The 25,562-nt window shown below is 34.1% G+C and overlaps 1 protein-coding gene across 3 annotated transcripts in view; it reads left to right on the forward strand.

Moving 5' to 3' along the window:
* The first annotated feature begins 11,016 nt into the window (after positions 1-11,016).
* The window catches only part of LOC128234552 (uncharacterized), a 43,487-nt gene continuing 28,941 nt past the window's right edge, over positions 11,017-25,562 (forward strand). The window contains exons 1-2 of one of the 3 annotated variants that reach the window (XM_052948828.1): positions 11,019-11,194; positions 15,401-15,443. In XM_052948828.1, coding sequence (XP_052804788.1) covers positions 15,404-15,443 — 40 coding nt within the window. In that variant the 5' untranslated portion in view covers positions 11,019-11,194; positions 15,401-15,403. Of the gene's footprint in view, positions 11,195-15,400; positions 15,444-15,887; positions 16,063-25,562 lie in introns of those variants that run through there. The other 2 variants (XM_052948829.1, XM_052948830.1) reach the window with 2 other exon arrangements.

Below are 25,562 nucleotides of genomic sequence, written 5' to 3' on the forward strand. Positions count from 1 at the left end.
ACATTGTCAAGAAAAGCAGATGCTTCCTCCAGTTCTTTGTTGAAGAGACATGTGAAAGTTAGAAATTTTATATTGAAGCCAGGCTTAGTGCATGATCAATTTCAAATTCTGCTCCATGATCCATCTTCCAAATGTATTCAATGTTAGCGAATAGCACACAAACGAAAAATGGAGACATAATGTGTTGATTACTTAAGAATGGCGCAACTTCAAATAAACACTTTTCATCTAGTAGCTTTAATGTCTAAGCACACGCATACTTACTATAAAAGGATGTTATAACATTGCAACTATATTAGCTCCAGAAAATGTGTTTGTGCACTTTTTCTCCATTCTATAATTTACTTGTTTACATGCTATGAACATTGTATAATGTTTTATGCAATAAACATATCGTATCGTATCGATATGAGTCGGATATGCAAACATGGAATTTTTCAATTGTAATCATTAATGCTTAAAAAATATAATGTCTGGAGGGGGGGGGGTAAACAAAAAAGGAAGAACAATATACAACTTTGACATAACATAATTTAAAAGGTGCAATTCTAAGTTACTTCATACTTTAGCCGTCCTCAATCTTTTATGCAAATTCCGGGAATTATGAGACCGGATGAGACCGGATTTTACGAGGTGAGACCGGGAAATAGTATCGCCCGTTAATAGACGCTTGTATTAAAAGCCCTTGTATACTAGACGCTTTTTACAACTTATATTTCAAGGCGCCTATTCACCCAGATGAAAATGACACGACTAAGATACCGAAACGTGCTGCATTCATCGCAATTTTGTCTAAGAGCGGAGAAAATACCGATCAAAACACGCAAAAAAGTGTAGAGTCGGGAGGAAAAAAATAGGGTCGGTCGGGTCAGTGGAAACAAAGAACTTTTTTTTACGCCACATAGCGGTTTGGCGTTTACTGGCTACGGTCATAAATCCGAACACTTTTTGAGGTTTTTCACAATTTTCTTGGAGAGTTTTTGTTGTAGTAAGTCAAAATTTCATATGAAACATCTTTGGTTAATGTGACAACATCTGTCAAAATACAGATTCACGACCTCATCAATTTTATGTCAAAAATCATGCATTTTATGGACAGTAAATCACCCTTAAATTTATGCTATGGAGGGCACAAATACCGAACACTTGCAAAGCGAAAATACAGGGTCATACAATTATAATGAATAAAGAATGCTTTATTAAATAAACACTTAGCTGTAAAGTTATTTATTGTTTCCAATGTTTTTCAAAACATGCAATTCAAATGTAAAGCCTGATTTCTATTCATAAATATCTTGAATGTAGGTCAACATAACTGCAAAACCTAAAGATGCGCGTGCGCCTTCTGACGTCATTCCCCCATGTGCTACATTTTGATCTTTAAGCGTATAAACATTGAATGGCATTTTTTAGGAAAATACTTAACAAAACAAGATGAAACTTCAACAAAACAAGATCAAACTTCGTAAGTGTGACAAAGGCAAGCCTCTGTATTGATCTAGGTCTTTGAATAATCGATCTTGGTAAACAAACGCGTGTTTTAGTCGGTTGTCCTGTTCGGAAATGTACCGTCAACCAGTAGCATCAGACACATACTGCAGTAGTGGTTTGCAGCATCGTGAAATTTGCTAGCATATGATACAGACAGTGTCTATTCATGAAACATGGAAAACATAATGTAAATAACGATTTAGCACTTTATGACAACGAAATAAACAATACATGATGATGAATGGAATGTTTTGTACGAGATTACTTATAAAGCATTTAAATGTTAACACATTGCCAATTTTATTTTTGACCCAAATACCGCTCCATAGTTCTGAGGTGTTGGCGAATCGGCTTGATGGCAACACATTAACAGTTAGACACGAAGGACGACCAATACGATGTATTCGTCGTATTGGCACCCTGTTTTGTCAACACGCAAATACGTCATAATGAGTTGGCAGGACTAACCCATGATAGGAAACAGTAGTGTGAAAAAGTTGATTTTTTTTATCAGATTACCATTATATTTTAACTCGCGCGATCACAGTTAATAAAGAGTGACCAATATTGATAATATTGATGACGAATAAGTAGTAAAATATACTGACCTTTTGCAACAACTTCATTCATCAGTATAACTCATTTACAAAATGACTTTAAAAAGAGTATATAAAATATTTTCCCCACATCCCATTCCTACCGCCAACAGACGGATTAGAAAGGACGAAAGTGTTTTATAATTGTCTTGGGATGAATCTTATTTTGTGCGAAAACACACAGGTCTTCATTTCTCAAAATATTGATCGTATTTCATTAAGCAAAACTATTGATTTTACTAACCAATACTAATTCTTACATTACCGTGATTAAGTTAAGTTCCTTTAAATGCCCTATTATGGAATGGGAATTTATTTTAGTTAGTGGTAGGAGCGATTTTTAAGTTGATTGACAGTTGGGTTTTACTGTTATTTTATTATGATTAAAAAATGCAAATGGATGGCGATTGCATGGGTGTTAAAAATGCTATTTATGGTTGAATAGATTGTCTTCAATTTATCTTCAAAACATCATTTCGGAAGAACGACAAATTAGTTTAATAACTGTTCCCGATTCGTTTACGTTTTCCGATTGGTTACCTGAAATATCATGTGCCGGAAATGTAAAATGTGTGGACTGGTAATTATGTGAATGTGAATAGTTATGTTTTATGTTGTTTTGTTATGTTTACTGCATTGATAAACCATGAGGTAAGCTATTTTCTTTAATTTAATCGATATTGGAATTAAATGTTCACCTAACTTTATTTGTTAATGTGTTGAACGTGACATTAGTAAATTTATATTACGATTGCCCCCGAGTTGTTTTATTTTTAGAACACTACACATAGCGTATATTGCTATTTTTAGAACCAGAAGGTATTTCCCCGCTATTCATAGGTCAATAATGGAATTTCTACATAGTAGTAGTTGGAAACTCGGTGATGTGTTTCTCGTGAATATACGTTTAAAATAAGTAAACACTAAACGTGCACACTGACAGTTGATTACGATACATTACAGGAAAACATTGATTATAAGTGAATTATACGCGTAAGAGAAGATTTTCTGTCGAAAAAAACGAATGTCATCAATCAGAATGGAACCACAGTGACTTGGAGGGAATGTGCTGAATTTTGACCTCTACAAAATTTAGTGCCATTTTACCTAAAATAACCTTGAGTAGTTTTGTACGTTGATGTGTTCAAAAACGTTTCTTTTTTAATTTATCTTTGGAATTCTTTAATCATTTTTATTCACTAAATGTTAAGACAGAGTATACTGTAAATATACATGTTACATACTTCACATCTACTTATGCACCAGTCAATTGTAACCATGCCCCCCCCCCCAGGTCAGGGGAATAGCCGTGACTTTGACTTTCGGTCCAGCCAACCCCGGGTAAAATCCTCGTCCTGCGGGGACAAACTGATGGTCAAATCCCCGCCATATGCCCTTGCACCCAAGGGAACCTAGGTAAAGTATATTCCTTGCTATATTTTGCTCGAAGACAAAACCACCGCATTCACCCGGCACTGCGGGCCCACCTGAAAGGTAAATACACGGCCCATTTCCCCCAGACCGTGGTTACAATTGACTGGTGCATTATGTACATGTTACATATTTTTTTAAATGTACTTTATAATGAACATTATTTATGTATATCATATGATATGAGTATGTAATCTTTTATTTGATTCTTTTATCTTAGAAAAATATTAGACTTAAAATTTTGTTTAAAAATTATGTGTTTTGGTATGTGACCTAATTCTAACATACCATAATACATGAACATACCCATTATTTGTTTACAAACTGCATATTTTCAAAATACTTCTGTAAGAAAAGATATACATGTACTGTTAAGACCAAACTTGACAGTAAGTGCACATCGTGTTCACTATCAGTTCACTTCGTTGTGCACTAGGGTAAGACAAGGGTAAGACAAGGGAAAGACTAAATGGAGACAAGGGGCTGACCAGATAAGGCTTCTTCAGTCTATTTAATATAAAAGCTATCTTTACAGTAAATCTTAGAATGATGTGTGTAGTTTAAACAGATGTTTTAATGATAATCAATATATAGAGAATAATTATAATCCATTTGGACCTTTCATGTAAATAATATAGATTTATTAAATTAAATAACTGATGTTGTTTTATTAAAAAAGAAATTGTCAAACAAAGTTATATAAAAAAAAAATGTTTTCTTCATAAATATGCATTGCATTATTTTGATATACATGTTGTAATGATATTTGGTTCTGGGTTAAAGGGTTTCATCTTCAAACATTTATTGAACATAACAGAACAGAACAGAAAATTTATTTTTGACTTAAGCATATACAGCTCATCGTCACATTACACAAATATAAACATAAATATAGAATACACACACACATAAACAATCAAAATATATAACGTTTATTGTATAACACATTTTAAATGAGTTTTGCATCATTGACAGATTTTTCAGAAATTACTCATAAATGGAAAGAACAAAAGAAAAAAAGGAAAACATCAACCAAGTTACACACAAATCAGCGTGCATGATGGTTGATATGGAAGTGAGAATGTTAAATATATTCTTTAACAAATAACCTTCAAAATTGTGGAAAGAAATCGAATAAGACATGAAAATAGAAGCAGTATTGCTGTTTATAAAGGAACCTAATACCAATAGATTGGAGATACATCATGTGTGATAAAACAACAACAGGAAACAAAACAAACAAACATGTAAAAAGGAAATACAAAGACCTATACAGCTCGTCTAGTTTTTGGTGACAATTTATGAATAAAACCATTAGGCATTGTTCTTTCTTATTTCAAAGGCTTTTGGACAAAAAATTGCTAATTTAACAAGAAGTGATTTATTATCAGTTTGCAGTAGAGAGATAAACTTAGCCATACTAGGATGTTCTGAATAGTATCTGAATAGTATCTGGGTATAAAGTTTCTACGAACATCAGCATACATTGGACATTTTAAGACAAAATGGTACTCGTCTTCCAGATCGTTTAAATTACAAAATACGATGAAACGAATTCATGAGGCTTTATTTAAACCATAACAATAAGTTTCACAAGGTGATAGTAACAAATTTTTTGTTATTTGAAATAGTTAATCATCAAGGTTCATATGTTTTTGTTCCAAGCTCAAACTGTGAAATTGTTGTGCCATTGTTGATTCATTCAAAGGTAATATAAACCAAGATTCTCTTCCATCTTTTTTAAAACTTTCAATTTTATGTTTATTTTTGTTTAACAAGTGTATTATGATTTAAGGTGACAGCCTAACAGCAATCACTATCAAATAAGTACACCATTAATTAATATAGTATATTTTCTAAATTGTACCCAGATTTATTAATTGCATTTCTAATTGGAAACACATAATAGTTCTCGTCAGTCAAATTAATACAGTGGCTTATAATGCATATATTATTTATGCAAGAATCGGTTGTGTATTAATAAGACAATGCTATTTTCTACTCTAAATGGTGTCACCTCCAAATGGCCCCGAGCCAATAAACAAATACTCAGGAAATTGGCCCTGCAATGACACTTGTGCAATAAACAAGGGATACACAGCAGAGAATTAACATGACAATCTTCTTAAAACTAGGCCTTTGAAGGAAACTCAATATATTTTTTACGAATTTGGTTTAAGAGAAGAGATGTTAACAAATATGTTTTTATTTAAGATGGAACTCATATTCATTGTAATGCCTGGTTAATGGTTGGATGCATAGGATAATTCCCTTTTTTGCCATTTTTAATGTTATCACAGCAGGGTTCCTGATACTTCCTGTGTATTGTTTATTGCCTCGACCTATTGGGGCTAACATTGTTACAATGGGTAATCTCATTACAAAAGTATGAATAAGCATTTTATCATTTTCTGAAATTCAAATTTTATGCCTAGTAAGTGGGCCATTTGGTAGGATAATTCCCTTTTGTGCTCTTTTTATAGATAAAGATAAATCGATACATTCAGTATCAAATGCTCAAACTAGGCTTTTAAGATGTATATTTATTAAAAGTATTGAAATTAATCGTGAATATAGTTACATAACACCTATACAGGAAAGTTACAGACAATTGCAATATCATTTAGTATTTATAAACTAGATAGCAATCATTATCAAGTAAGTACACCATACTAAATTATAGTGTGATTTCTACAATGTACCCAGATTTAATTGCATTATAATTTGTAACTTTTTAATTATATAGATAAACATATATTTCAAAGGTTTAGTATATTGAGTGTTGGAGCTTCATTATAAAATGAAATACTATCCAATGTAATTTTAGCCTTTAAGTGTCCACTACCCCTCCCCATAGTACACAATTCTGTGTATTGATCTTTATCTTGATCTTTATCTTTATTGCCTCCTGCTGTCTATCACAGATCATTAATCTTATTTAGAAAAAAGACTTAGTACAGATTTTTTAACAAACATAAAATTCAAATTGGGGATAATATGCTGTTTTTTTAAGTATTTACCATGCATTTTTTACATCAAATAAAAGTAACAATAGGATAATTCCCTTTCGTGCTCTTTTAAATGTTATCATAGCAGGGTTCCTGACACTTCCAGTGTATTGTTTATTGGCTTTGACCTATTGACAATTGGTAATCTCATTACAAAAGCATGAATTAGCTTTTTTTATCAAATTCAATTTATTTTGAAGATGCACTCTTACTCCCAAACAAGTTTTACCACATTTCATAATATTGTTTAAATATTCCAAAAGAGTTGACTAAATGTCAAAAACGATGGCTCTTGTGAAGAATATAGAGATAAAATTGAAAGAAGTGAATATAAAACACAGTATTTCTACTGTCTATACTCTACAGTAAAACTTTTAGCATTCACCAATCATTTGATAATTTTTGCGTTTTCTGCTATTTATAGATACACGGGGTTACAATCTTGTTATCAGTAATTAATATTTTCCATAAATGCATTATTTAATTAGTTGGTTCAGAATTAATATTTTGTTATCACTTAATGACTTTAATCAAATGTCTGAATTACCAAAAAATGTCATAATTATTCAGATGTTACAATAGTAACACAATTATGTTATATAACACAACTATTTCAAAATATTGGCTTACAAATAAACTTATTGTATTTATTTTAAGAAATGTAGAAAGGATCCACCTAACATTTTGCAAATCGCTTCTAGGAGTTAAGCAAAGTACATGTACAGCGGCTGTTTACGGAGAATTAGGGGGTTATCCAATATATATTAACAGATACGTGCTAATTATTAAATATTGGTTCAAAGTACAACAGTCCAATAATATTTTATTAAATTTGTTATACCGTAAATCAGTTGATTTAAGCGAGGAAGGCCTTACAACTTGGGCATCTAACGTTAAATGTTTACTTGAGGAGAATGGGTTTTTGATGTCTGGGTTAATCCGGGGAATTATATTGTCAAACTCTTTGCTCAAGTTTTTAAAGAATGTTTAATCTTAGTTTTCTACAAAAGTGGCGTGCTGATATTGCAAACAGTGCGAAACTCAATATTCTATACTTGCATCTGCACAGTACGTTTGGTATGGCTGAATATCTTAATTTACTATTTAACAAAACTAATAGAAAATACCTCACTCAATTACGTGTATCAGCTCACAGGTTACGTATTGAAACTGGCAGGTACGGACAAAACAGACTGCCAAGAAATGAAAGATTATGTTTATTATGCCATACACAGGAAATTGAGAATGAATTTCATTTTGTTATAAAATGTAATTGTTTCGATGACCTACATAAAGTTTTTATTAAAAAGTATTTTTATGTAAAACCCAGCATGTTTAAATTTACTCAACTAGTTAGTAGTAATAACAAAACAAATATTGTAAATTTATGTAAATTTTTGGTACAGGCAAATAATAGAAGAAACCTATTTATCAATGATATTGTTTAAGTCGTAACCGTACAATCACTGTCGTGACCACTAATCATCTGCATTTCCATTTTATTGTTTACGGTACTATTATTTTGTGCATATTTGGCATATTTGGCCTACGTTATTTATGCTTATATGTGCATTGTTGTATTTCAAAACTTTGTGAAAAATAGAAACAGTATTATTTCTTTCATACATAGTCTGATACATATTCAGTTTGTATGCATTATTTTTATCATATTTGAAAAATTTGCCGTTGTCCAATAAGACACATGGTTTTTTTGTGTTAATATCATTATCAACTAAATCATCCATTTTCAATTCTTCTTTACCATGTAAATGAAGAAGTTAACATTATAACTTCATTGACCAGATTTTTATGCAATTTGTCCAATTTCACACATTTTAGTATTATTAAACAGCTAAAAACAAGGCATGTTATTTTAAACAATGTTCACTTTTTATATAACAGTTCAATACTTATGTTCTATTTTATTTTTCAACTCTCAGACGAAATGATAATGTTTATTAAAGTACTACAATAATTGTTAAATTGTTATTTCATATCACTTCTTCATTATGAATCCCGCATATAATGAGGAAACTTATTCTTCCTTTCAAGTGGTCATTCCAACATGGTGACGTTGCCCCCTTCCCCTAAATGATTAGAACTGCAGTGTAAAATGACAATAACTATATTTCAGCGAATTGCAAGAGTTATTCCCTTTGTTCCTTTTCCTGTCCGGAGCATAACTAGAAAACTACTTTTTGGAATTTCATTAAACATCATCCAATGGTAAAGCACAACGAGAGGAAGTGCAGTGCACAATGAATATAGCTGTATTTCAGCCAATTACAGAATTATTGCCCTTTGCCGCTTTTTCTTGACCAGAGCATTACTTTAAAACTACTTATGGTATTGAAATAAAACCTGGTATATGGATAGGTGGCAATGACAAAAAGTACAGTGCATAAGTACCCTAATTTTGTGGTGTTCATTAATGTACCGCACCCCTAATGAAATGTTCAGCTTGAAACTCAATTTCAATGCTTTAGCCTAGGTTGTTAAGCAGAAAACTACAAATATTTTTAGAATTTCATGGATGCAGTTCGATGCACCATAATATGCTTGTTGGCCTTGACATTCCTTGTTTTTCAACATATAACAAATGCATAAACTATTAAACGGCTTTGCATCAATGGTCTTTCTTGTAAGTCTAGTAATGGTGAACATTACACAGTTTTAACCAAAACCTTTGATAACGCACTTGATTGTTATGCATTTCGAAACACCTATATGGAAACGAACTCGGCAACTTTGACCCCGTATATGCCGCATTCCTTCAAATATTGCTGTGAATAATCCATGCATATACATGTACGCCTATCTTTGATGTATTCTGTTGAACGTTCAATAAACTACAAAATGATAGCATTTGTAAAGTTCAAAACAGGCATCTTGTTGATTTAAACATAACGTCCAATACTTGCAACTGTCGAGTAACCACCTAACATTATCTCGAATTCCCTCATTTTCTTCTGAAATATACCATAATCTTAAGTGAAGTTCATAAAACATAAATGTCACATACCGTATGCTATACAAAAAGCAAATCCAAAAAGAACTGTTAGTGTATCCATATTTCGTCTATCAATCGTTCATACATCAGACTCAGCGTACTCGAAGTGTTGTTTAAAGTGTCACTGAACGATATTTAAACGGCATGCAGCACTTACGACATGAGATGTATAGACCACCAGATTTGTAATGTAATACAATATTGATATATTGTAACAGTTTAACAGTCACTAGTTTCTAATGTTTTGAATAAAACTTTAAATCCTCTACAAGTAATCAAAATTTGCTTAAAAATGACTTTGCGGCCGTAATATATCCATCAGTGATAATACAGGTGTACTTCTTTGTTCCCTTATCTTTCTTATCATATATTTTTTACATAAACCAATTGTATTGTTATGAAAAAAACGTTTTTCAAATGTGATTGTTTTGCGATTACTGATTCAAGTTTTGATGCGAGCAAAGCTTTAAAAACTGTACGTATGTATAAAATCAGGGACCCTAGAACGTCGTACAGATTGCAAGACTAACTTATGTCTTTGACATTCATTTCGAAAATACTGTCATATTCTAAAATCGATACATTGCCTGTATATATAAGTATACGTCTGTTTATAAAGATCAAAATCTTTGTATGGTAACTATGGTCATTAGTATGTATTGCAGTATGAGTTTTACAAGAATATGTGCTGTAATGATTATTCATTCTTTTTGCGAATCCAGTAAAATTATCATCAACAACATTATCAGTATCGGTATCAATTGCAGTTGCAGTTGCAGTTGCAGTAGCAGTAGTAGTAGCAGAAGCAGTAGTAGAAGTAGCAGTAGCAGTAATAGTAGTAGTAGTAGTAGTAGTAGTAGTAGTAGTAGTAGTAGTAGTAGTAGTAGTAGTAGTAGTAGTAGTAGTAGTAGTAGCAGCAGCAGTAGTAGTAGTAGTAGTAGTAGTAGTAGTAGCAGTAGCAGTAGCAGTAGTAGCAGTAGCAGTAGCAGTAGCAGTAGTAGTAGCAGCAGCAGTAGCAGTAGTAGTAGTAGTAGTAGTAGTAGTAGTAGTAGTAGCAGTAGCAGTAGCAGTAGTAGTAGTAGTAGCAGCAGCAGCAGCAGCAGTAGCAGTAGTAGTAGTAGTAGTAGTAGTAGTAGTAGTGTGTTAACACGATGTAAAGTATATAAACAATCGTATAATTGAGTACATAACTGACTATTTAAGCTTTAATAATTAATCATCAAAATATTACAAATGACATATGAGGACCAAAATATATGATCGACAATATTGTTTATAGAAAATAAGGCAAATAGTTCGATATAAATAAATTAATTTTGAAATAGAATAACATTAATCTCAAAAGTTTAATCATGCAAAATCGTCTGACTAGCAGACGACTTACGTCACGGAAATTTACGACAGGTATTGGTAATTGAGCCTTTTCGCAAAGTAAACATTTCGCTGATAGCACGTACATGAAACTAGCTAGATATGGGTTTTCGCGCATGCGTCGAGTATAAAATCAATGCGTGTGTCATCCTATTTGTTTCATTGAAAAACTACGGTCATATTAAACGTTACTTCCTTTTCGACTGTCTTTCGCTTAAAACAATTAAAACAATTGCAAATTCACATGGGACACGGATATTAAATGTACTACGATAACATTGTGAACAGTAAGTGAAACTATCTTAACAACTTTCGAATTAACTGTTTGTTAAATGTAATGAATAACAATAGTGTCATGACTTTTAAGTGTTAACAGTAGCAAGCCTTTCCTCATTGTATGTTTATTGTTAAATTTTCATTAACAATGCCTTCGTTTCATGACTTTGATTATTTTAACGCAGTGGTATAAGGTTATACAACTGTCGACCATGCTTCTGTGGCCTTGGTTACACTCGATTTAACACGGCAACGGAATCTAGCGTTTGTGGTCACCTGATTCTACTGGCACGTTACATGTTATATTGTTTTGCAGTCTGTAACTAGTCAATGCTAGAGGAGTGTGTGTGTGTATTTAGTAAGGGTATACTCTGGTATGCTTGACTGAATAAAGGGTGGGGCCTAGAGAAGGCCGAAAAAGAAAATTATGTGTTTATCGTAGAAGTCTAAAAAGTAAAAGAAGGGTCGTGACACTAAGGTCAAATATAAGGTTTGCAAAACACATATTTATCATATACTCGAAGGCACTCCTTGTTTCGGAGTGGGGATGCTAGGTATATCAGGTTGCCTTTTACACAGAAACAAATTCTTTAGTCTTATTCTGATACTTAGAAGTGTATCCAAGGTATTAGTTTAACTCACTGCTCATTTGTGTCGCAAATATGGAATGAGTTCTATATTTATATACATTGTTACTGTAATTATATGATCTGCCTTTTCCTGATATAGGAAACAGTCATTAAAAGGGAAGATAAATAAAAATTATGCAAAATGAAAGTAATAAATAAAAGTGCGTTATTGTATGTAGGGATGAAGTATTTTAGTTCACAGATTACGGCCCAGGGAGTATTGCAATGTAGAAATTGTACAAGTCTCGTGCATGCCTTTATATTTGCCCGTGCACAGGCGAATGCGCGAGATTTTAGATTCACGTAATAAAGCCGATTAATGACTTAATGGATAGTAGTTAAAACTAATCAACAATTTGTTTCTTTTCATGACTTTTGTTAATTAGTATCTATGCTCCAAAAATATCGGTCTTGTTGCAACAATCGAAACCAAACAAAACATAATCATTTGTTTTCAGGCAACAGCAAAGAAGCATTAAGTTATTATTTACTTTAAATTGTATAAGCAAATAATTCTCAAGACTTTATAACTCTCATATGTGAATTAAGGAATTTGGATTTTGCTTCATATTTATTCATAAAAGACGATCTAATCCCGTATCTTGAGACTCAAGTTGAGAGTAACAAGTAATTAGTATAGTTTGTTGTTTATGTAATTAGAATGCCTGGGAATGTTATACGTGTTGATCTGATCTTCTTTTACGGCTGGAAACAAACAAACAAACAAAAGCATATCAAATCTTAGATAGAACCTGGTGCGAGTGTAAAAATATATCCGGTGCCTAAATTTCTATACAACTACTCATAAAAGATAGAATCCGAAGCTCCGCTGAACGGAAAGGCGAGTACTTTATTTTCACTTATTATCGCAGAGTATATACAGAAGCAAGAAATTAAACTATACCTACTTCGATACCTTCTTTGAAAAGATAAACGTAATTATCAGGATGTAAATAGCTGAAAAATTAAGGTTTCGTTTGCATGCTATTTGCTGTCAGAATTATGTCGCTGTTTTATTTTCATTTTTTAAATGAATAAAAAGATATGGGGCTTTCATTTTTGTGTTTGTTTGTCGATAGTTGATGGAGTTATTTTTTAGGTATAAAATCACAAACATAATTACAGCACTTGTTGTTATTTTCACCGATTTACATTTCGGCATTTCACTTTTTAATGTAAACACGACGGATAGAATCCGCATCGGTGCCGGATAGAACCCGAAAATGAAAAATGTGGACGGAAAGAATCCGCTTTGCATCATCACCGTGTGTAAGTATTAGGTTATTATGTTCGCGGACACATCAAGATAGTAGGAATTTCTAAGTAAAACTTCTTCAAAAAATTCACATAGTAAATATACCCTATTTGTTTCACGGTAACAAGGTCAAAGTTCATTGTTAGCAGATCATAATGGGAATAATACAAGAGTTGTTCGCAAAAAGAACAAATTGTGTTGACAATGTCACATTTATGGGAGAAAACTGGCTTAGTTCATCAATCGTTATATCAAGATTTTTTGTATGACATATAAGCTATGTATGCTAGCCTTAGGTCAAAACTTTCTTAATATTGTTGCAAAATAGTTTAAAGTATAGTAGCACCATAATTTGGGATTCTGATTAAATGCATACGTGCTAACATGTATTAATAAGTGTTACTTCTAGACATCAATCTCTGAAAACAGAACGTTTTCTTAAGCTGTTATTACTAAAGACCTGGTTTTAGAAACTATATTAAATGGTTGGCTAGGATTTGTGATTTTAGCCACTACGGTAGATGGCCGACTAATTTTGCAACATCTTTAATTGATAGTCTGCCGTTTCTATACATGTAATCCAGCTTGCAGTCAAACGTCGTCCAACACAGTAAGTGCCTAATCCCTAATAAAATATATAGTATCTTTCCTTAGGATTTTTTTCAGATTCGCGCTCAACTTTACAACGCTGCGTTATTTAATGACGCCTGTTGCCGACTATAAAGCAATGATTCGGAACGGACGTTTACTAGTTAATGCTTTAAATGATACGCTAACGTCTCAAATTTTCAGACATGACACCTATGACACATACTTTAGCACCAACTTATCCTGTTTCAAATTATGGTGTCTTCATTCTGTAGAGATTGGTTTTTAAATGTTGAGATAGTTTAGAACTGACGAAATGTGTTTTTTTATGTTGAAATACCGCAAACTTCCTGAACAATCCTCGTTTATGAATATCTTATACGTTTGACTACTTGGCTCTTTTCTGGAGTTTCCATCGTATTATTATAAACTATTGTCAGATTTAAGCATACATTGCAAAAACAGGTTTATGGTAATGTGATATTCTCGTTTGGGTAATGGAAATGATGTTGCCTAATTGCTGGCGGCATTAATTGACACATAGTGTATTCATGTAATATGAATCATGTCAGCTTTAAAGGGACTAGACACCAGGTGGTCCCAAAATCGGTTAATACAGGTTTTTCTCAAAATAAACCTAGAAATGTCAATATGAGCTAGTATGAGGCCGATTATGCATCATTTTACATAATTAAAAGAATAAACGCAACAATAATGTCGCTTTTTCTGCTGCGTTTCCCTGTTTAAACATAGCGCATTATGGTTTCCCAGTTTTAAAAGCGCGCAATGTTTTTTTCGAACACCTTGTGCATTTAATAAGCATGTGAAAGATACGTGATGGGTACAGATAAATAAGCCGACGCTATTTAAGTTACTGGATTTTACGTGGTAGTTCTACAACCCCAGTACATTTTGAATTGGAAAATGCGCAAAAGGTACGAAAGATGCATGTGTCGGAAATCAATATGATACATCAGTATGTACGAATGAAGGCTTTGTGCGCATCGATATTAATTTTAAGTAGGGTTTTGACAAAAAAAAATGCAGTTTTTTCATCTGGTGTTTAGTCCCTTTAATTGATATGCAAACTTAAGGACGCATCAAGATTCATAAGCCTTTCAATTTTACTTCATTTCAGCGCGTCAACACCAATGATACTTAAATTGAGTAAACTTACTTCATATTTGTCCATCACCAAAATGAAGTACTTTTCAATACAAGTGTGCATAAAAACTAGTCCAATTTTTCAAAACTACTGTAGTCAGTATAGTCATTATAAGTGAAATGATCACTGCAGTGAAATTTAAGTGTAGGTTATAGCTTATGTATAACACATGAAACAAAAGAAAGATATTATCAATAAGCTCCAACTGAAATGGTAATGTTCATTCAATGAGTTACACTTAAACTGAAACCGACCTAAACTGAAACCGACCTAAAATGTTGAGTGTTGAAACTCCGGTATATAGATAAGGCCGAGTTCCAAGGGATTTTTAATGAGGAAGTGTATAATGATAAATTTAAGTTATATAAGAAAAATGATTTCATACGGATAACAGCTGTAATTTAGCTTAAAACGTGTGCTCAGAAACAAGCTAGCTCAAAAGTAGATTTTTCTAAATGTTACGTGTATCTAATATAACATTAACAAGAATAGTAGCTTAAAGTCCTCAATTTACTGTCAGCATGTATTTTGTGGTGGCTGATGTTAGCTTTAGACTCAAAAGCTTCATATACAATTTCAGAAAATGCAGTCAACGGTTGGCATTCTCTTCATTGCAATAGCGGGTCAGTATTATTCTTTTACTACGAAATCCTCTTGTACATGTATAACCTAACTTTTGACTTATTAGGGTGTAGTTTACCACATATTTTCATGTTCATGGTCACATAAATAAACTGACCTACATACTTTAAGGCCTCAGATAAATATCCATTTGCAAACAAACGGGCTACAGGATATAGTGTAGTTTTATATTTGCGCTCTCACAAACGGGAGTTCATTTATGGGACAAGAACCACTAACAGCTATTGGATTGAAAAGGGCTGGTGCAATTACACCAGCCAATATTTACTGTATGATTATTATATAATTGAGATTATGAGTGAAATAATAAGTACAAGTCCCATAAAGTTGGGCGTACAAAAAAGTCCTTTCTGAATATACAACATTAACACACAACTACAATGTTGAACAGGCAGAAAGGAGGTGGGGTGGGTTGGAGGAAAAATATTCGACAGCGAAGCTGCTTGTTGATCATCTGCGTGGGCATGGAAATAACAATGACATACTGCGCAACTTCCGCCACGCTTCAAGTGTAAACAGGTTATGTTACACTAATTGAAATAAGAACATCCAGACACCACGCTGACCAACTCCTGACTGCCTGCCGTTGAGCATTTAAATGTATAAGTGCTTAATATAAATCAATTTATAACTCCTTTGTCTTATAAATTATATTTTTATTAAGTTATTATCATAATTAAGTCAACATTGATATTTTATTAAGCACTTGTGAATTATTTTCTTTCAACGGATTATTGCCAAAATTATTGGAGAGAGCGAAAACAATATATACAATTTTGTCATTTTAATAGTTCATAACAAACGGCACTGAGCGAAAATTGAAAACTGATAAAATCAACAGAAAAAAGATTGATTCTTTGACATAAGATCATTGTCGTTTAACCAATTTTAACACAATCTTGAATTTAATCTCTATTGGACAGTACACTATACGAGCTATTTACTTTAAATAAATGATAAGGCATAGAAATGGATCAACCAAATTTCTAAGATGAATATTTTATGTATGATGATCATTGCTTTAAGAAAATTTGTGAATCAACTTACCTACGGGAATCACTTTTATATCGCATCTGTATTAAGACATAAATTATGATTGGTTTTGGACATTTAAAAAATGTCATTAGTATCATAACTTGAATCAGATAATAGTCTTTTCAGCATAACTGCTCTAAAACATTAAAAAGCTTGGACAAGCGGCAACTTGGTGTCTATATCAATATGACAAACAATTCACGGTCAATTGATAGTTTTCATTTCAGTGAGAAAACAACATTTCATCTCAATTTGAAAATTACGAAACATGTTTACCGGAAGCCGCCATTTTTTTAAAGAATGAATAAAACGTATAAATGAAGCAGCTTCGTGTGGAAGAATGCATTGCAATATGATCATAGTTATGAGTAAGGCCACATCGAACTCAGTTTCAATTCTCCTTTGCAGTTGAGGCGGGTTTTTTTAATGGGAAGTAACCAATGCTTGGAGTTTAATACTGCATATCGACCAGTTTACAATTGTTTCAATAAAATTCAATCAAAACAGCGGCTTCCGATAAAAACGCTTTGGTTCGAATTTCGGAAATGTAATGTTATTTTTTACAATAAATGTGTTGTAATCATGCTGGAAGTCATTCTTTACCTCCTCATGCATTAAATCATCATTAATTGAATCAATATTGCGTTATTAGTGATTACTTTTGAATTGAAATCGAAATGATGAACAATGACTCAATTAAGAATAATTTGATTCAAGTCATAATACAAGTGACCAATATTTTATCATATGACGTCAATGCTGAAGAAGACAGCTTGCTCAACAGGAACATGGTTCATAGTTTGTTCCATATTAATGCATCAAAGTCATTTTTTACCAAATTCTGACAAAACAACAGTTTCGAAAAAAATCACAAATACCGATGTAAACGCTAGTCCGGATATACCACAAATAGGTAAGCCTAACCTAAGTTTATCACCTTTTTTGTTTTCTTTTACAGCATAATCCAGGATTCTAAAACATCTCACTGACCTTAAAAGTTCTCTGAACATACCCTTGTACTTAATAAACTGATGGTATTGCATTTACTGCGAAATAAGGTCAATAAATTTAAAGTTATATGGAGTCTGATGTTTGATGATGCCAAAGTAATACATTTTTGTTTAAACATCCGAAATCAATCTTAATGAATGTCTAAATACAAATGCAGATGATGTTATAGTGATTTAGGCAGATTTATATAAGTCGTTTCAAACTTTTGTCTGAAAGCAGAGTTATTATTAATTATGAATGATTGTCATACTTAAAATAAGTTTTAATTATATACTTTATATTAGAAATTTGGTTTATCCATAGTATGTGTGTACTAAAAACGGATGACTAAATAGTATGTAGTCGGACATTTTCCCAATGTCAATAAGAGTTTCAGTTCAAGATTGCATGCAAATGGGTTAAAGGGCAACTTCATTGAACAATCATTCTTATTCATATTGAGTATAAGAAAAATATATTTCGCTCTTCGCTTGCTTCGGGTTTTATAAACACTGACAAAATTGTTGCGTTTTATTTTTAGCTCGCTCGCTCATTTTGTTAACAAAAATCCAAGGATTGAAAGATTAATTTGGTGTGGCTTTATAAAGTGTTTTAGACGTTTTCCTTAAAGCTGTTTTTTATTATAAATAATCATTATACTTTAATTATTAAAATATGCTAAAATTATTTTAGAAATTTGATTAATACAGATATTGGGCTTACCAAATACGGAGGCTGAAATAGTATGTTGATTTTCCATTGTCCAGAAGCGATTCAGTTCAGGTTTGTATTCAAATGGGTTATAAAAATATTTTTCGCTCTTCGCTCGCTTGAGGTTTATACAATCTGACAAATTTTAATTTGTTTTTCGCTCGCTCGCTCCAAATTATTTTGGCAAAATTCCGAGGAAAAAAATATTAATTTATTGTGGCCAAAGAAGTAAAACGTAAACACTGTTTCATAAGATATATATGGAAACCTTATCTCACAAAACTTTGGTTTTAAGAAAAACAATAAAACGACCTCCAATTTGTGTTTGCAAATCCTAGATTTCGCAAACTCAAGTACCCTTTAAATGGTGTAATCGAATACTGGCCTATACTTTAGTTAGAAGGCTTCATTTAGGTATGATTTTGGTGTTTTTTGTTTGCGAAATGTTTTTGGAAGTTTGTCTAATTGACCCGCCAACTTCGGGCCCCAGCGGGGTTTTCGCAGAAAAACACGGGGTTTTTCACTATCCCGCGGGATTTTTCTCCCGTTTTTCAAAAGCTGGGGAAAAATCCCGCAGGGTTTCAATAATACAAGATTCAAGTTATTTTAGCTCAAAACAACATCTTATATCAAAAGGAGCATTATGATTCGACACCGGAAGTGAAATAACGCGAAACAAAAAGAAACCGCTTTTCAGTACGGGATAAAATTCCAAGATTTTACCGATAATGCAAAATCCGTAAACCCCCCACTTCTGAGCTATTATATTATTGTTATGATGTTAATTATCACTTGTTTAAGGATTTTGAAATACTTGCTTTTTAATTAAAGAACAACAGAAATTTTACTGTATGTGTGTTTTTTACGGGAGAAAAACCCAGCAAAACCTGTTTTGACTATTTATGATTTAAAACGCGATTATTGCACTTCATTTAAAGCAAAAACAAATGTTAATACATATGTATCTTATATGTTTAATATAACAACCATGTTAGTTATGTAAATGATATTATTAAAGGTAATTTAACTAATTTCGAAACTTATGAAATAGTGTAATGTAACCTTTTTTTAAAAAAATCTTCCTTTTTTAACCGTCTTTAAAAATACTGCAGGAATGAAAATTATACGTGACGTTTAAGAGTTGTAACGTTAAAAAGATAATATTGCTTAAAATTGTTTAATTATTGGTACTTGAATCTGACTTTAAACCGGTTTAACACAAACATACAATTACAATAATCAATACCAGGGTACATGTATCATGCTGGAAAATTACGAATGTGTCAGACGAATTATTTTGTCTTTCATAGAAGATAAACAAAATAATCGAGCTTTGCAGAACGATGAATCAGAATGACTGAATGACACTAAGTTTTGCAAAATGGATATATCTCAAACTTCCATGGTAAGTCATATATATTTTATTCTATTGCATTTTTGTGTGGCTTGTTGAATATGTATCAGGTAGATCTACTTGACACAAACAATTTTAATAAGAATATCTTAATACACATATCCCTTATATAAGGCGATTATTGATTATGTGACTTGCACCTGTGGCTAAGAAGTAGGACAACTCTTGGTTATGCACCAGTCAGTTGTAGTCATTCTAAAATGACTACAGTTAGTTGTAACACCCCCCCCCCCCCACACCCGGTCCGGGAAATGGCTGGCACTTTGACTTTCGGTCCAGCTAAGCCCGGGCAAAGGCCCATTTTCCCAAGCTATCCCCGGTATACACCCACTCTCCGGTAATCACGGCCTCCCCAGTTCCGGAGAATAGCGAGACTTGGACTTTCTGTCCAGCCAAGCCCGGGTAAAATCCTTGTCCTGCAGGGACGAACTGCCGGTAAAATCCCTGCCAAATGATCCCGTACCCCAAGGATCCTAGTGTTATGTTATGAAGAACGACTGCATGTGTTCTAACTATTTATTATTGATACATATGATATTGGTGAGGATGGTACAGCTCTGACTGCTAGAGATAAACTGCCCGCCTGTGTTGGCTGGCTGGCCTTATCATACAAGGTGAACTATAAATAGCGGGAGGAATTAATTCATTGCCGTATAATGTTACATCTCCCTTCTTTACAAACAAAAGATATTATCAATAAATATATATGTGATTTGATATAAAATTATTTATATTTATTTATAGAGGAAAAGAGAAGGAGTTATTCAATGTTAGGGTTATAATAGCAGGATTTGAATTTCATTGGAAATTTATTAAAGGTTGTCAGACTAATTTAAACATCAAACAACTAATTTAGATAAGTGATTCAATCAGCTTACAAGCGAAATGAACATCACATGGATTCAATTACTTTTGGTTTTACGGCCCTTCCTGACCTGGTCACGTACAGATTGTGATTGATACATGGAGAGGAAGTACTGCCAATTAGAGGGCTTTCCGAATCTTTGATGTCAGACTGGGTAGGTGTTTGACCTAAAGGCATTTCCTGTATTTCTGGCTCTGCAAATTGACCATGGCAGGGCTCATTGGTCTTTAATAGATCCCGCCTATTTCGTGTGTACATAGACCCATCTGGGCACTGAACAGTGTATGATCTTTCATTTAACTTGTCAACTACAGTGGCTGGTCTCCAAGTTTTATTTAATTGTTGGATCATTGTATTTTCTCCATATGTTAAGGGTCTAGTGACCTTGCTTGTCTGTCATAATATTTCTTCCCCTTCTGTTTGCTATCTTGAATACCCTGCCTGACTAAATTAGGAGATATTACCTTGGGCATCAGATTTTCCTTAGATGTTGGGAGGATAGAGCGCAATTGTCTGCCCATGTTTAACTGCGCAGGGGAATACCCTGACTCAAGAGGGGTGGTCCGGTATTCTAATATGCCAATAAAAGGATCACGCCCAGCGTCTTTAGTCTTTGTAAGGAGTTTCTTACAAACTGACACATATTTCTCAGCTAGACCGTTTGATTGACTGTGGTAGGGACTAATTGTCTGGTGATTGAAATCCATCCCATTCTTTTGCAAAATCAGCGAACTCCTGAGAGATATAACAGGGACCACCATCAGATATAACCTTTTCACTAATTCCCCATCTGGCCATTATGCCTTTCATTCTGTTTATGACCGTGGTGCTTTTCATATTGGGCAATTCCTTGACCTCAAAATACCTGCTATAGTAATCCACTATCAGAAGATAGTTCCTGTTTTCCCAGGTGAATAGATCAGTGCCTATAATTTGCCATGGATAATCAGGAATCTCAAGGGGAATTAATGGCTCTTTTGGGTTTGAGTTTCTGTGTTTTAAACAGGTGTTGCATTTTAACACGAGATTGGTAATATCAGCCAATATTCCTGGCCAAAACATAACATCCCGGGCCCTTCTGAGACATTTCTCGACTCCCATGTGACCTGTGTGAATGAGTTCAAGCATCTGAGACTGCATTGATTTGGGGATGATTATTTTATTTCCTTTCATGACTAACCCATCAATAGAAGTTAACTCATCACGGAAATTCCAGAAGGGCAATATCTGGGACGGACACATTTTTCTAGAGGTTGGCCAACCTTGAAGTATAGTCTGTTTCAACAATACTAAAGTCTCATCTTGACTTGTTTTGTCCTTCAATTCATTCAATTTTCTGTCAGATACAGGTAAATGAGACATAACCATGTGTACCTGCATGTCCATGCCTTGTGACAATTCAGGGAACGTTTCATTTAGAAAGTTCCTGCTCAGTGTGTCTGCAACTGGTACTTGTTTGGATGGATAATGTTTAATGTCAAGATCATATTTCTGTAGCTGTAGTAGCATACGCTGCAATCGTGCAGGAGCTGTGTTTATTGATTTTTTGAAAATAGAAACTAACGGCAAATGATCAGTTTGCACGTTGACTTTGTGACCATAAACAAAATGGTGGAACCGCTTGCAGCCGAACAAAATAGCAAACATTTCCTTCTCAATTTGTGCGTAATTGACCTCAGTTTGTGTGAGTGATTTTGATGCATATGCAAGTGGCTTCCCGTCTTGCATTATTGTTGCTCCGAGACCAAACTTGGAGGCATCAACTTGCAATGTTAATGGCTTGCTTTTGTCATAATAGGATAAAACCTGATTCGGGTCTGTGATGATTTGTTTCATTTGTCAAATGCATCACTTTGTGCAGTTTCCCAACAGAATTCAACTTCTTTAGACAGTAACTGTCTCAGAGGGGCTGTTACATCTGCCAAGTTTGGGGCAAATCTAGACAGATAGTTTACCATACCTAATATGGTTTCAAGTTCTGATTTATTTTTGGGTGGCTTCATTTTCTGTATAGCCTCTGTCTTTGAGGTTGATTTTTTCAAACCTTCTGATGTGAGAAGGTGACCAAAGTAGTCTACTTCTGATACCCCGACCTCGAGTTTGGTTTCGTTAAAACGAATTCCTTCATCATGAGACCTCTGTAGGACTGCTCTAAGATTGGAGTCATGTTCTTCTCTAGATGACCCATACACTAGTATGTCATCCACGATGACAGCTACGCCACTTAAACCTTCAAGACAAGCATCAATCTTTTGCACAAAAAGATCACCGCTTGACTTCAGACCAAAGGGAACTCGGACATATCGGTATCTTCCATATAAGGTGTTAAAACATGTAAGGAACGATGACTCTCTCTCAAGTTTCAATGCCCAATAACCACTCCTAGCATCAAGCTTTGTGAAGTACTTTGCGCCTGAAAGCTGAGGCAATATATCATCCAGAGTTCTTAAAGGGTAATGTGGACGTTGAATGGCCTTATTCAAGTCACGCGGATCCAGACATATACGAATTTTGCCATTGGCTTTTTCGGCAACGACCATTGAACTAACCCAGTCAGTGGGTTCATTGACCTTTTCGATGACACCTAATGACTCCATGCGGAGTAACTCATCCTTGACTTTTTCTTGTAATGCTATAGGGACTTTTCTTGGGGGATGCACCACAGGCTGGACAGTGGGATCAATGTGAATCTTACATTCACCGGCTAGCAGATCAATGCCATCAAACACTTCCTTGTATTCCTTTAATACCATGTCCTTAGTGAGGGGGTTGACCTGGGAATCTGACATAACTGTGTATGTGAGATTTATGAGTTCAAAGTCAAGGGATGATTGGAGACTTAGCAAAGGACTTGAATGTGTGTCAACTACATGAAAGTAAACATCTTTTGTTTGGCCAGTTCCAGGATGATTACACCTTAAAGTAATGCATCCCTTTACATTTAACGTGCTTCTGTCATAGGCTGAAAGCTTTGAATATGAAGCTTCTAGAACTGACTTTATGCCTATGTCTCTAAAGGTTTTGTATGGCAATATATTCACTTGGCTACCAGTATCAATCTTGAACACTACGGACAAATTGGAAGGACCTACCTTGAACTCTGCAAACACCTGCCCATTCCTAACAGTGGACTCCACATTGTCAATCACTAAATCCTTGAAATCATGAGTACAAGAATTGTCATTGTCAATAACTTCATTTACACTTCTACACACTGATGCAAAATGGTTCCATTTTTGACATTTGTGACATTGTTTTCCCTTTGCGGGACACTGGTGTTGTTGTTGGTGTTTCCGCCCACAATTTTGGCAAGTCCGGGTATCGTCTTCTCCCAAAGTGACGCGCTGTTGTCTTCTCTGCTCCCACTGGCCTGAGGAATTGTGACCAGGCTGGCCTGAGGTGTTATGACCAGTAACCCTTCTTGAACGAACCACATTAACGGCTGCTCCTTGCGATGGTGCCTGCATTTCGCGCAGTTGTGCTTGAGCATATTCAAAGCTTTGACATATTTGAATAGCCTTGCTCAAGGTCAAATTTTCTCCCATATTAATGAGTTTTTCTCGGATTTTTTGTGATACTATTCCAAACACAATCCTATCCCTGATCATGTCTTCGCTGTCCTTATAATTGCAATCCTTCACCATTACTCTCAATTTGGTCAAGAATTCTTCGAAAGAAAGTTCTCCCTGTGTCATATTGTTGAAACGATACCGTGCAAAAACGGGGTTGATCGTCGGCTGTAGGTGTTTTGTAATCGCTTCACAAATTGCTGACAAATGTTCTCTGTCGGACGCTGACAGTTCTAGTGTTTTGTACAGGTCCCGACCCTTTTCACCCATCCAAAGTTGCAAATAGGTGATGTGTACATCCTCATCCTTCCCTTTAAGAGGACCCTTAAAAATAAGCTCACAGTGCTCTGTGAACTTCTTCCAAGCTTCCGGAAGATTTGAGCTATTCCAATCCATGCACGGTGTTGGAACACCACTTAACTCCATTCTCACAGTGAACAGTTTATTAGATGCTTAATGTATTAATTAACGATCCAATGTTAAAATAATCCACATTTAATACTATATGTGCGATGAGTTCTTTTCTGACACCATGTTATGTTATGAAGAACGACTGCATGTGTTTTAACTATTTATTATTGATACATATGATATTGGTGAGGATGGTACAGCTCTGACTGCTGCCTGTGTTGGCTGGCTGGCCTTATCATACAAGGTGAACTATAAATAGCGGGAGGAATTAATTCATTGCCGTATAATTTTACACCTAGGTAAGGCCTCCGGTAATCACAGCCTTCCCAGGTCCGGAGAAAAGCGGGGACTTTGGCTTTCTGTCCAGCCAAGCCCGGGTAAAATCCTTGTCCTGCGGGGACAAACTGCGGGTAAAATCCCTGCCAAATGATCCCGTACCCCAAGTAGTCCAAATAATTGTATGTTTACAGATTTTTTTGTGATTTTTGATATGGCAAATCCTTAATGTACAAATTGTTTTGTACCAAAAGTGGGAAGTTGTTCCGGGTCCATTTAATATCATTAAAACAAGTAATATTACCAGATTATGTTATTTTATATTAGTTCCATACACAAAAATAAGTATCCAACGAATAATTATGAGTTTTACGGTCTATCTCGAAGCTTGTCGGAGGTGGCCGACTTATTACGATTGGGTCGAGTTGTTCCGTTTGGCATAATTGTTGTCTGTGTGAGTCAACTTTCGTTTTATTGGAAAGGTAAATAATGTGTTTTAATGCATTGAATGCTTGTTTTGTGCAAAAAACTTTTCTTTTACATGGTAAATTATGAATATAAACCTTTATGTTCAATTTCAACCATAAAATACTTCACTTAATACAATTTCAATATTTTATAAACACCTCCGGTTTTTGCACAAACCCGTTTAGACATTAGGGATTGGAAGAAACCTGTATAACACGTCTATTATTTTAGACTAGTACCCCCAAGGACCCTAGGTAAGGCCTCCGGTATTCACGGCCTCCCCACCCTCCTAAAAAAACGTCGAGAAAAAACAACATTATTATTAAAAGTATTTATTCTTTTCATGAAAGTCTTTTGCCTG

The sequence above is a fragment of the Mya arenaria genome, chromosome 5, assembly GCF_026914265.1.
Source record: "Mya arenaria isolate MELC-2E11 chromosome 5, ASM2691426v1".
NCBI classification, from domain to species: domain Eukaryota; kingdom Metazoa; phylum Mollusca; class Bivalvia; order Myida; family Myidae; genus Mya; species Mya arenaria.